The following is a 13,707-nucleotide window of genomic DNA, read 5'->3' on the forward strand; positions in this document are numbered from 1 at the left end:
GATATTGATTAATTACAATCATTAAGTGGTTAGAAAGTCACCTCATCTCACCTGGTGGAAGGGCTGGAACCGGCTGGCTGATTAAAAATAAATCAGAGTCGAAAAGCTGCAGGAGGCCGCGCTTCCCGCCGGAGCGGAGAATGCTAACAAGCTTCAGTGAACAGCAACTTGTTCTGTCGCGGTGATGACGTAGGGCTAAAGCGCGCGAGCCCTGAACGGAGGCCTCCATACTCGACGTGACCGTCACAGGTTCGAGTCCCGGCCTGTTGACCTCTGTCGCGTCCTCCCTCCATCACAAACCGCAATACTTTTAAATAAAGGCGCCTAGAGCATACCTGTCAAGTCTCCCGTTTTGGCCGGGAAACTAATCCATCCATCCATCCATTTTCTTCCGCTTATCCGGGGTCGGGTCGCGGGGGCAGCAGCTTCAGAAGGGAGGCCCAGACTTCCCTCTCCCCAGCCACCTCTTCCAGCTCCTCCGGGGGAATCCCAAGGCGCTCCCAGGCCAGCCGACAGAAACATAACGGTTTCCCGACAGCCCGGGAAACTAATATTGGCCGTAAATATCGTGTCGCCTTCGCTCTCACGTCAGTTCCGTCATCCTCCCCTCTTCCGGTATTCCCCCGCCACGCTCTTACGTTTGTGTCTGGTATTCTCCAGTCCAGAACTTGACAGGTATGCAGTACAGCCAAAAAAATCCTTAAAACAACAACAAAAAACGTAAGGCAACTGGTTCTTCATTTCAATGACTTTTATTATTCAAAAATACAGCACAAAAATACACAGAGAGAAAATATGATTTGAACACAGTGTGCACCGCAATGGAATCTTTATAAAGTATTAGTACAGATTTCAAAGCTACTGTTAGTATTGTTAGTAGTTGTTTACATTAAAGTTACGAGCATGGAGGAGCAACAGGATGGCCTTTAATGGAGCTCTGTACATTTCACCAGCAGATCTTTACATGGGCCGCATCCTGCCTAGCAACAAGTATTAAATACAGCTGTTCACACACACCCAAAACAAAACAAGGAAAAAAAAGACAAATGTTTGTATAGCTCAGCCAAGGTCTCACTTTTGCTTCTGTTTGGGAAAAAGTAATAAACTCCATATACTGGCACCAGAACACACACAGAGCCAGGAAACAGCACAGATGACATACACTGTGCTCTTCTGTTTTACACATATTTCTGCAGTGTCACGCACATATATATATTTATAAACTGGGTATTTGATGCTTCGTTCATTCAGTTTTGTTGGTACTTCAATAGGTAACTTCAATGTGGAGTCAGAATCTATTTGTTTTCTAACAGAAAGTACATACATCTTTGCTGTAATTCATAAAAAGAATTAGCAACTAACAACAGAGAATCAAAGCATAAAAAGCTAAAAACAGACAGACTGAGATCTCAATAAAAGACGAGAGCCAATCAAGGTAAGAACAAAGAGGAATCAGTGTGTGTCGCATAGGCATGGGCTACTTCCTGCTATTGTCAATGAAAATTATCTCATACTGTTCAAATAATTTATTTTATACCAAGAAGAAAGTGTGACTGAAATTCCCTCTAAAAAACATCAATTGTTTTCCGTTTTTTTGTCCAAATTTTTAACCATTTGTGACTTTTGGTCAGGGGCCAAACGAAATCGTTTTGAGTGCCACACTTTGGACACCGCTGTATTAAAACCATCAGAATATTTTTAGTTTAAAATCCTGTGTAACGACCAGGGAACTGTGCTGTTTGTCCCAGCCCAGTTGTCTACAGCAATATCTACAGCAATGATTATAGTCCTCAGAAAGCGACAGCCATAAAGAACGCACAAAACACAGTTTGAACATTTCAACTAAGGCAACAAGGCAAGAATCGGATCGAAAAAGAGGAAACCACAGGGAAGAGTGTAAGGCCAAAAAGAAAAAAGAGGATAGAATAAGGCATCAAAGAAGAAAACAACCAGAAGTTTGCACTTTGTACTGTTTGTCCGAAAAGGTGGAATTCAGATGAGAAGTTAGGCTTTCAGAGAACGGAAGATAGGAGTAGCAAGGACTCGGATATGTAGGTTAAACTGACTGATTGTACCCTGAGATTGGAAACGAAGGTCAGCTTTTAATGTAGAGTGTAACAGTATGCCGCATTCCGCTCTGTGGGAAACACCTTCATCCAGCCGTGATTACTATCCTTCATTAAAATCTCAAATTAATGCTACATCAGCCCTGATCGGTTTCGTATCGACCGTAGGGAGAAGGTTAATCAAGGTTCCGCCTCCTTGTGGCGCAACAACAAATACATGGGATTGCACACGCCGCACAGCCAGATAAACCAAGTGTCGATCCTTTTGTCTTGTTAATTTGGTATGGATGTAAAAAGGGGTTGCGGTGGGGGTGGCAGGGCTTTATATAGTCAAACACAATCAAAGCTGATTGCTCAGTGAACCTTGTTATCCAGCTGTTACCCGTACTCCCCTAAGAGCCTCAGAGGAAGAATGGAGAATGGATTTTTTTTAAAGTTGGGTCAAGTACCGATCAGCCGTCCAATCACAATTCATGGAAACCAAAACCACTCCTTCCCCATCGGCCAATCCGGACCCGTTAAAGCCCCTCTACTTAAAGTCAAAGAAACACAACGGTTCATTAGCAAACAGCTGACTTGTAGTCAGTTTGTTCTCGGAGAACTGAAAAACAAAAAACAGCTATATTAAATGATATCCAATCAGAAAAGCCACAACCAATCAAAACTGGACAAGTAAAGGAACAGTTAGGCTTTGATTTACAGAAACTGTCAGTTTCCAGACGTCTGTTCACACACACACACACACACGCACCCCCACACGCACACACAGAGGCATGCACACAGCTGTACAGGGTGCCAAACTAAGGGGATGGTTGGGTTTTAAACAGTATATCTACAGCAAGAGAAATCAATGTAAAAAAAAAAAGAAAAAGAAAAACAAAACATGCATTCAGTTATGTACAATAGAATTTGTATATTGACCATTCTTGCTTTTATATATCCATACCGATTTATTTCCTGGGAGAAAATCCAGGACATTAAATGCATAAGTGTTTGTTTTTTTTTTTTCCTTTTTGTTGTTGTCGTTTTGTATTTGATAAAAAGTTAATGTGCTCTATTTCCAGTACAGCACATCACCAACACAGCAGAGCCATGTCTTTGTGGGAGGACCTTCTCGTTTTGTAGATGCTATCGAGCGAAAACGCTTCATTTTTTTTGTTTGTTTGTTTTTTTATCATTGGCGTTTTGTCCAGGGTGCCTTCTCTAGACGATGGAGCCGTCCCTGTTCTGGGCCGGGGTCATGACGGGGATTGCCCCCATGCGGCTGAGGTTGGGGCCGGCCATTCTGGCGGCGGTCGGTGGGGGCAGCGGGACCTGACTCGGCGGGCGGTCGTACTCTTCGGTGGACGGGATCTTGTCGTACTGGGACTTCATGGAGTACTGGGACTTCAGCGTGTAGTCGTGCAGGTTGGATGGCGACATGGACCCCACGGACGAGCGCTGGCTGCCCATCTGGCTGAAGCTGCGCGTGCTCGAAACGCGGCTCTTCGGAGGGGGGACATCCTCTCTGAGGAAGCACAGACAAAACATGCATGGCGTTTGCACCTTGGACAAAATTAATGCTTATGGATGGATCTTTTTACAAATCATGAATCATGCATGGTGAAATTTTTAACAAATAAGAAAAATACATTTTTTTTGTAAAAGATACTGAATCTTTAAAGAATTCCACCTGATTATTTTTAAGGTGAGATGGTTTTATTTTTATTTTTTTCTTCAGAGTGCAGGAACCCTGCCATAGAGCCTGGAGAAGTCATTTCAAGAGTAAAACATGGCTGGACTCAATAAAAAGGAGACGGATAATTGGACAGGGCGCATCTAACTGATGGAGCCGTGTCTGCACTGCTAAGTCACAAACACTGTGCAACAGCCTGCAGCGGTGGCACACAGCATCCAAGTACAGCTATGCCCTCTCCTCCCTCTGCCACCACATTAACAACTAATAAGCAGCAATAATCCAGTTAAATGCTCAATCAAACAGAGCCTCAGGGGCCACAGCTTGTTTAGTCCGTTAGCGTGGCGCAGCAACGCGTCGACGAATGTGTGGAAGAGAGACGGGACCAGAGGTCTAATCCTCTTTGTCCTCCACTGTGAGCAGTGTCACATCGCGGCGGTTCAGTCCGCGGCGGAGTGATAGCAGGAGAGCCCACGGGCCGGATGGAGCCGTGGACGAGCCGGAGGAGGAGAGAGCTTGATCTGGGGTGGGTGGTGGGGAGGCAGCCACAGGCAGACATGAGACAGGATCCACAGAGCAAACAAAGCTTTCAAACTGATTACCACAGCTGTTTTATTTGAAGAGAGGTGTAAAAAAAAATGCTGATGGAGAAAAAGCTTTTTGCATGACTGCTGGAGACCTGCTGGTGGCTTTGAGCCCAAGGAGGAATTCACCTGATATCAGCACAGATTCAACTGAAAGTAACAGTGCTTTAAAAGAAAAGCATACCACTTGAAGCTGTTCATATTTCTTATGTATAAAACACAAAATTCAGTTGGTTTTATGCGACAGACCAACTTAACATTGTGTATATTTGTGGAGGGAATAAAGTACTTGGCTTTCTATGGGTTTTGCAAATTAAAAATCTGAAAAGAGTATCCGGGATCTTTTGTTATGATCCCGGATACTTTATTTATTTATGATAAAATAAAAGTGTCAATTAGCTTCACAAGTCACCTAATGCCTGGTTCACAGCAACTCACCACACACCAACCGATTTCGTCCACCAACATTCAGATGTCTGATGGCGAAATCTCACCAAACCTCTTGAGTTCAGAGCAAACAAACATGGCCGACTGGGAGGAAGCAATGGCGATGGTTTGACAGTCCACCGGACTTTCTGGTTCGCCATGGATGTGGTTTTGTCATTTGTGTATTTTAGGACACAAATGACAAAACCTTCAACAGGCTGAGTAGTTGTTTGTTGTCCGGGACACACCACATTGGGTTAAGTCGATCAAACTTGTCAAATATCTCAGATTTTAGACGGGAGTGGTCCTGATGTCCTCGCTAGCGGACCAGATCAGACTTAACACACCGCACACACAACAGGAATATCTCTTAATATTATCTTTAGAGTCATCTCAATAATCAAGAGTACTTAAGGTTGTCAGAAGTGGAAAATCAGAATAAAAATACGAATAAAAATTGTCCGTTGTGAGCTAGGCTCATCTAGCAAAAAGAGTCTGTGTTTTATTTAATTTCAGTGGAAACACATTTGTTGTGGGAAGAAATCAAGTTTGTTTGAGATGTTTTCTAAAAACCACATATCCTCTCCCTTCCACACTAAACTTCACTTTTACAAGGAACTGGGCTGTTCCCCCAGTTCAAATTAAAGCCCATCTGGGAGCCAAACCTCCTGGGCATTTTGGATGCCGTACCTGATCTCGTTGCAGATTTCTTTCTCGTATTTCTTGTTCTTGCGAGCGCGGCAGAAGCAGTAGAGGATGATGGCGAGAAGGAGCAGGATCAGGAGAACGGCTATGATGGATCCTGCGATGATGCCTCCAGTGTTGCGTGCTGGGTGACACAAGAGGACTTTTATAAAAGTCATGTACAATAATTTGGTTAAAAAATTACTATTTTTTTTAAAAAGTATGTTTTGCTCTTCAAATTTAAAAATAAAAAATCTGTGTTTGAACTTCGAGTGAGTGAGTGGGTAAAAAAAGTTGAGCTCAATACCAATAAATTTCCCATAAACTGCTTTCCATTATTGGCATTTACCAAAGCCTCAACACTTAGATCTATTGTATCAAATCATTACATTTCAATTTATTCTCCTTCCACTGAGAATAGCAGAACCATTAGAGGCACGCAATTATTTTTGTAACGTCATCGTTTCCTGTACGTGAACTTTGATCTTCTGGATCTCAAGTGCATTAAGTTTTAAATTAAGGTAAAATACTGAAAGTACACGCAGACCTTTCACCACAGAATTTGTATTTGATTTCCTTGATTTAAAAGAAAGTACACTTTTTTGTAATTAGTGGGTCAATGCTCTGACTTTTTGCCTTCTTAAGAGAGAAGTCCTTCATAAAGAAGCTTAAAACGCCCAGCCAGCCTTCATACGATTTGTCAAAGTGCTTTGTCCTCAGCTTCCCTGCATTTTGTTATGCTACAAGTAAGATTTATGGTGCAGTGTTGTGAAGTGGAAGAAAAAAAAGCATTCAAGATTTATAGATTTTAAATACAAAATGTACTGAAATTCAGAAAAGTGTGGCATACTTTCCTATTTAAACCCCTTTACTCTGATGTTGCTAAATAAAATCCAAAGCAACTAATACATTCAGAAGTATCTTAATGGGTAGAGTCCTCAGTTTATCTGTAGAACATCTGAAAACTATTTAATCCTGTGCCTCTCATTGATTTATGTTAGTTTATTACAGGACTCTGCAACCGGTTAAACACTGTGAATTAAATGTGATCTAAACAATCATACGTCGATGATTCCAAGATGTTTACTCCGTGGACAAATAAGAAAAAGTTTAAAGGGGTGTGAAAACTTTGCTGAGCCACTGTCTGTGGACACAAAGTTAATGGGGAACCTACGTGGGGTCACATGGAGGTAGAGGACGCACTCCTCTGAGCCAACGCGGTTGCTAGCCACGCAGCGGTAGCTACCAGATGCACTGGCAGAAACGTTCTTCACATTGATGGTTCCTTCCACGGGGTCTGAAGCAAAAGGGCAACATTCAACCGATTACAGACGAAAACCAAAGCAGAGTGGTGACTGATGGTCGGCTGGTGAAAATGTGAAATACCCATCACAGCAGAAGAAGGCAGCAGCTTGCTGTCACTGGTTTTCTCCCATTTGTACTGCATCGGCTTGGTTCCCTCGGTAGTTGAGCATCTCATCACAATGTCTTTGCCTTCCTCCAGGGTACCTTGGGTAGTACACTTCGGCTTTGATGGCCGCACTGCAAAAAAAGAAGAAAAAACAACAAACACACCCAGATTAGGATGAGGTAAGTCTGTTTCCATGCTGCGTGTGCTCTCTTTAGAGGACTGAAAACACAAAACTCCATTCTTTAATCTGCTTTTAAAAGAGCCCTGCTTAATTATTTTATTACATAGTGTTATAATCGTATATTTATCATATGCTATGCTACTAATAATATATTAAGTGTGTAACTGCTTTTATAATAAATGTTTTTTGTGAACTCCAGGAAGAGTAATGGCTAATGAGGATCCAAATAAGCAAAAATAAAAAATAAAAATAAAGTAATTCCTTAATACTGATGAAAAAGTACAAGTTCCACCGGCAGATTATTTTACCTATAACATGGGAAAAATGTCTCGTTATAAATGGGAAAAAAAAGAATCTGCCAGTGGAACAAATTATTAAGGAATTATTGACCTAAAACCAGCTCCTATATCTTGAAGTTTCTTGAAAGCTAGCTTTGTCTCATTTCAAAAATACTGAGATATTTGCGCTAGACAACCAGAAACGCTTGATGAGATTTTGCGTTTTTGCAGTGTGCGATATGTGTATGAGCTCCTTGCGGTTTTAAAACTCAACTCCCCCTTCTGGCTCAAACAGCAGTCATCCGCTGAACGAAAGCAGTAATCAGAGAAATTGATACAGCTGCCATCGTTACAGGGAGCCGCCACTCAGGATAATCGCCACGAACGAGTGTCGAGGGAGCTGTGAACGTCTGGGAGTCCAAACGCACGTGAATATGTCGCTCGGCAGAAACGATACGGGATCGCCGCTGTGTGTGTGCGTGAAATCAGTGCAGAAGAATGCGAGCAGTCGGGTCACAGTGTAGCCAGGATATGAGACGGGGGAGGTCTAAAGCAAACACGGCTCCAAATTAAAAACAGGCCGGCAAGAGGGGAGGTACGTGGGCCAGCAAAGCACAGAAAGGGACTCTGATGTTGTTTGGATAGCGTGAATCTGAGGCTAAGGTCTGCGCTCGACAAACACTGACAGAGCAGTGACATCATGGCATCAGGAACAAAAACCCCGTTTAGCAGCAGGGGCTGCTGGGAGGGCAGCCAGGTGCCAGTCGGGAGGGGCCAGCTTAGCAGACATAAGCATAAGGATTAACAGGACGCTGACAGCACTGACTGCTCTTATCAATCTAATAAACACAAGCAAGGGGAAGGACACAGGGTGACAGTTCAAAAATGAGGTGAGTGGCCACGGGCAGATGGCAGCGGAGCTACGCATCTCCTCGCTGCATGCGGCCGCCGCCGTGTTCTGCCCACGCGTGCATTCGCGCATCGCGCCGTAAATGTCAGGGAGCTATGACATTTTGAACGCGTCTTTTAAAAGGTGAAAGTCAGCCCAACACATCTGCAGGGCCGCGGCGCGTGGCTCCCTATGTCAGGTCGGCCATTCGAGGATCAGATTTATTTGCTGGGGAGATGAGGTCAAAGAGGAAGGTCGACAGAGTCTGCAGCGGCGGGCGGCGACACAGGCAACCCAGCTCTCAGAAAATTTATGAGATTCCCACCGAGATAAGAGAGGCATTACTGCTGAGGGAGAGTGACTGGATAGAAAAATAAAATGTGAGGACCTAAAAGGTGGACTGACATTATTGTTTGAACTGGGATTTCTTTGTTTTAATAGATAACTTATCAGAGTGGCTGGAAATCACATGTGGTGTTCCCCAAGGCTCAATCATTGTACCCCTCCAATTTAATATCAATATGCTCCCACTAACTCAGGTTACAACAAGAAATATAATTAGTTACCATTGCTACGCAGATGATACACAACTCTACATTACGATACCACCATTTAACTCCGAACAGATAAATATGTGAAGGTGCCATAACTTTCTCCAGCTGAACAGAAACAAAACTGAAGTTACTATCTTTGGACCTAAAGCGGCAAACACCTTCAGTTATTACAGGTAGAAACAGGAGATCAGGCCCAAACTCTGGGTGTGGTGATGAACTCAGACCTGTCCCTTGAGAACCACATAAAGACAGCTCCGGATATGGCTTGCTTGTGTCTTTTTAGCAACAAGAATCGGATATGGCTCTCTTTTGTTGTATTGTGCCATGTTTATTAAATGGGTGTGCATTTGATTTTAGTAAAAGCCACTGAATGTTTTTGGTCCCGTATGACTAAAAAATGGAATAAAACCGAAAAAGTGTTTGGGGAGCTGCTGACCTGCAGAGCTGGGCCACTGCTGGAAGCTCTCCTTCTGTTAACTTCAACGTCCTGCACAACAGGAAACACTGCCCCCTTTACCTGGCTTACACTGTGTACACTACAGTGTGTGTGCGCGTGTGTGTGTGTGTGCGTGTGTGCGCGTGTGTGCATGTGTGTTAAAGAGATGAATACCAAATGCACTTGATGAATGTTTACCTGTGTGTACACTTTTACATGTGTGACTCCTCTCCTCTCAAGATAAAAATGCCGAGCAGGCAACATGTCCCCACCTCTGCTTGTCAATGTTTCTTTGACCCTGGGGTCAACAGCCTGTACGCTGCCATGGCCTCCGGCAATCAGCCATTATTATGCACACACATTTGTGCAGCTCTGCAGCCTCAGGCATAGATGTGCCTTACGTAGTTTAATTTAGTGTTTTTTATTTTAATGTGTGTGGTTTTACCCCATTTGAATCTACTTGTACATGCTCTGAACCATGAAAGGTGGGGGTTTATAATTTTTTAAGTTTACATTAAAGAAGTTAAATATCTATTTTTGTCTCATTTCAGAGAGCAAAACATATATCATATTGGTTTATTACACACATAGTGGAATATTTCAAATCTGTTTTTCTTGTCATTTTGCTGAAAAAGTCTGGAATATAAAACCTCATTTTCAACCTTATAACCAATGAAAGGCCAAGAATGTTAAGACAATAGAAGAATAATTAAAAGAAAAAAATCCATTTGCTGGGAATAACAATGTGAGCTCATTGTTAACATGAGGCATAAAAAAGATTAGTGGTTATAATTGTGTAATCTAGGGTTAAAATCCTGCATCTATGTTTAAAACTCTAATTTTCAAGTAAGAAATGCTCTTTTCTTAAACCGCCATCTTGTGCTTACAATAATGAAAACTTCTTGCTGGGCTGATGGCAACGCTCTTAAAACAGCCATAAACGTAACGTAAAATCAGCATCTTAAGGTTAATTCAAACTAGCAACAACACATAAAGTTCCCAATGTTTCCATGTTCCTCCTGTTCGGGTCTGCCTTTAAATGTCCATGAGTCATAAAATGCTGTGTTAATGGTTTCTGACTCAGCTGTAGCCACAATAAATGCTGAGATCACTTGTTGACATTCAGCTCTATCATTACTGACGAGCTTAGTGCCATAACAACGTCTGACGAACCTGTTTGTGTTCTCGGCACTCCCAGATTTTTTTTAATACACATACTATTTTAAGAGGAGCAGCAGCCTTTTTCCAAAGCTTGTATTATATTTCGAGTGGAGGAAGTTTTCTTCTACCTGAGTATTTCGTAATAGCAGCAGCTTGCATCACAACACTGATTAGAGTTTCATGCGTTGGCTGTTTGTCCCGTATGCAAATGGAGCGCGAGTTTCGGGAGGCGATTCACTTTCGACATCATTTAACTGGTTGACTGATCAGCAAGGCCACAGAGTGTGAATGTGTGTGAGTGTGTGTTTGCCTAAGGACTAAATCATCTGACTTATACAACTATGATGTGTCATCCAGTTCCGTCTGTGGATGAAAAGCGGAGCGCGTAGTCTTTACTTCCTGTTGGCTGCCCAGTGAAAAACAAAATGACTCTGCATACAGAAAACGATCAGTCATAATATATTATTTGCAATACGACACATTAGAAATACATTAATTTTCAATTAAAGCTTCAGATTTATATATATGCATATATAAAACAGCAAATGTGTTTTGCGTGCTGTGATTGGTGAATGATGTCCGAGTTTTGTAAATGCCAGGTAAGAAGTAAGTAAGTGAGAGTTTGTTCTTAGTTCACCTGGTTAAATAAAAGTTGCTAATAATGATAATAAGTAAATTAAATACAAAACCAACGCATTCTCATTGGTTTGGATTATTCGACAGACAGCTTTGAGACACAGAGAATGAGTGGAGAATTTTTCTTTAATGGTACTTTGATTCTTATTATGTTCCCAAAACTATTAGCTGGGATGACTAAGTGAAGAAAAAAGAATCTATGAAAATATCCTGAGAAATTTCAAAAGAATTGTGCAATTTTGGCACACTAAATTTTATCAACTAATAGCTCTCCAAACCTTCATAGCTTCACTGTTTTCCATGAATTTTGGCACAATAAATCGTCAGAGTTTGTTGGTTTGCTAGATGTTCCGCATAGCAACTGCATGCTTTCAAATGAACATTCACATCACAAAGTGCATTTTCTTAGAAAGAAAATAGTTTTTTTTACATTTGTCACTCTGTGCCATTTTCATTTAGTGTCACTGAGTAACATGAGTGATGATTTTTAGTTCTCTAAAGTCTGAACCTCATTTTGAAAGCAGAACAATTCAGATAAACCTTGGAAGTTGCTGAGATGTATTAAATTCATTTTGGGCATAACATTTTCAAGCAGATGTCTCAAAAAGATGCCCGAGGTTAAAAGGAAAGGAATTCAACTTATCTGGAAGAGCTCTTCCACTTTTGATGGAAAAGTGATTAAATATCCAGCAGAAGCAACACAAAAAGCATTTGAAGATCCCACTATACATAAAAACTTGTCTCTTCAGTTTTCGTTTTAAAAAACAGAAATAGTTTGTTGTGTTATGATTCCACCACATAGAAAGAATGAATAAAATGAGTACGACATTCCTGGCCATGATGAATGCTTGTGAGGTGTTCATATTGTTCTCACCCATGACAATCAGCTGCATCTTCTTGCTACTGATTCCAGGAGCCTTCTTCACTTTGCACTGGTAGGTGCCCGTGTCTGTCGACTTCAGTCCGGTCAGGTTGATGGAGGCGTCGCCGCTCTTCGGGTCGGGTGTGTTGAAGTGGACTCGACCCTTCATGGGCTCGTAATAATCCTCGTACACCCGGTCGCCCGAGTACAGAATAACCTGGACACAAACAAAAAATCAACAATTAATGGCCGTGTGCTTTCCCATGTTTGTAAAAGTTTTCTTTTATTTGTTTTACATTTCCTGTTATGCTCCTACTTACACTGACTGAACAAATTAAAGTTGTGTTGTTTTTACATGTTTGACCAAGGTTGTGAAGATCTTGGTGTGTTCAAGTGTGAAGGACTGGTGCAGAGTTGGCAAATAAATTTGAAATTTAGTACATGTCTGTGTTTAAAGAAAGAAAAGTTTCAAATCAATTCCGTACTGTTTTTGTCATTGTGCAAGGAAGCACAATATTTTTTTTAACTTACGCAACAAATTCCTTGCTTGTTACATACAGAGTTTAACCTTAGAGTACTCCTCAACCCAGCACTTTGTGTCATTATGCTCTTTCTCTGCTAAAGTAAAGTGAAAGTGGAACAAACAAAGCCACCACAGTGGAGAAAAACCAACACCCAGAGTCAACAAAGCACACACACACACATGCACACACGCACACAAGGCCAGGTGGAGCTAATAAGAATCCTGCTACAGTGATGGTGGAGGAAGAAGACATAATCAAAATAAGGGGAAAGGAGAGCACATAATGAAAAGAGTTCCCATTCCCTTTTCCAGACACCATCATATTCTTGCAAATCTCCATGGAGACAGTGATCAACAAGGTTTTCTGTGCCACTATCGACAGAGCAGCAACACCCCTGAGTGAGGAGCATGAAGAATCAGGATGATGAATCTATGATGGAAGTCTGTAGCAAACAAGGACAGAAACATTCCTCTACGCAAACACACAGTGAGACAGTCGCAAACAATACTCCGGTAACAACTAGAACTTAAACATATATATATATATATATATATATATATATATATATATATATATATATTATGTGTGTGTAGAAACTCATTTCCAACAGAATCGGGAACAACAGCGCTGCCTTTGTTTCCTCCAGTTGGCAACTTCACACACACAGACAAGCAGCACCTGCTGAATACAGGAACGCTGGCTGATGTTCACTGCACTGAGCTGCTTTCAGCACCATCAAACTGGCCGTGTGTGTGTGTTGTATGACTGAGATAAAGTGGAGAGTTTCCACGAATCTTTCTCCTTCAAAACAACTCCGCGCTGCCTGTGTCCTCTCAGTAAGGAGCTTACTGTATCACTCACTTCTCTTCCTTCTCAACTCTTTCAAACATAATTCAGTTTCTCTATAGATCAGAATCTAAACACTTAACAGGCCGGAGTTTATAACCTGCAGCTTAAGACGGTAGGGTTTGTTTTAAGGATGCAAAGAAAAGAGAACAACTAAAGTGCCACAAGGCATGCTGGGTAGTGTATATGATACTATAATCCGTGGATGATCCAAAATGTCCTTTGCTGACTGAAAGATTAATTTTAATCAAGCGACACTTATTAAGCACATCCAATGTCCTGAGAATCACTTTGCTTAGAGAAAAGGGGGTTGCAGTGACATGAAACATAAGTTTCAGATTCAAAATTCCACACTTATCCAAATTCAGGTTTCTATTTTTTTTTTCTGGGGTTAGAACACAAAATATCAACTTCTTTGAATAGCTGGAACCTGCTGGATTTGGAAATGTTAGAAAACTCCACACCATTAACACAGTGGCTGATGTTTACAGTTA

The 13,707-nt window shown here is 41.7% G+C and overlaps 1 protein-coding gene across 1 annotated transcript in view; it reads right to left on the reverse strand.

Moving 5' to 3' along the window:
* Nucleotides 1-805: 805 nt before the first annotated feature.
* Nucleotides 806-13,707, reverse strand: part of cxadr (CXADR Ig-like cell adhesion molecule) — a 44,105-nt gene continuing 31,203 nt past the window's right edge. Inside the window, exons 3-7 of the mRNA XM_008428220.2 lie at nucleotides 11,856-12,060; nucleotides 6,822-6,977; nucleotides 6,610-6,732; nucleotides 5,442-5,580; nucleotides 806-3,573 (exon numbers count right to left, since the gene is read on the reverse strand). Of these exons, the coding sequence (XP_008426442.1) occupies nucleotides 3,270-3,573; nucleotides 5,442-5,580; nucleotides 6,610-6,732; nucleotides 6,822-6,977; nucleotides 11,856-12,060 (927 nt within the window). The 3' untranslated portion in view covers nucleotides 806-3,269. The remainder of the gene's footprint in view (nucleotides 3,574-5,441; nucleotides 5,581-6,609; nucleotides 6,733-6,821; nucleotides 6,978-11,855; nucleotides 12,061-13,707) is intronic.

The sequence above is a fragment of the Poecilia reticulata genome, linkage group LG14 (genome assembly GCF_000633615.1).
Source record: "Poecilia reticulata strain Guanapo linkage group LG14, Guppy_female_1.0+MT, whole genome shotgun sequence".
Taxonomy (NCBI): domain Eukaryota; kingdom Metazoa; phylum Chordata; class Actinopteri; order Cyprinodontiformes; family Poeciliidae; genus Poecilia; species Poecilia reticulata.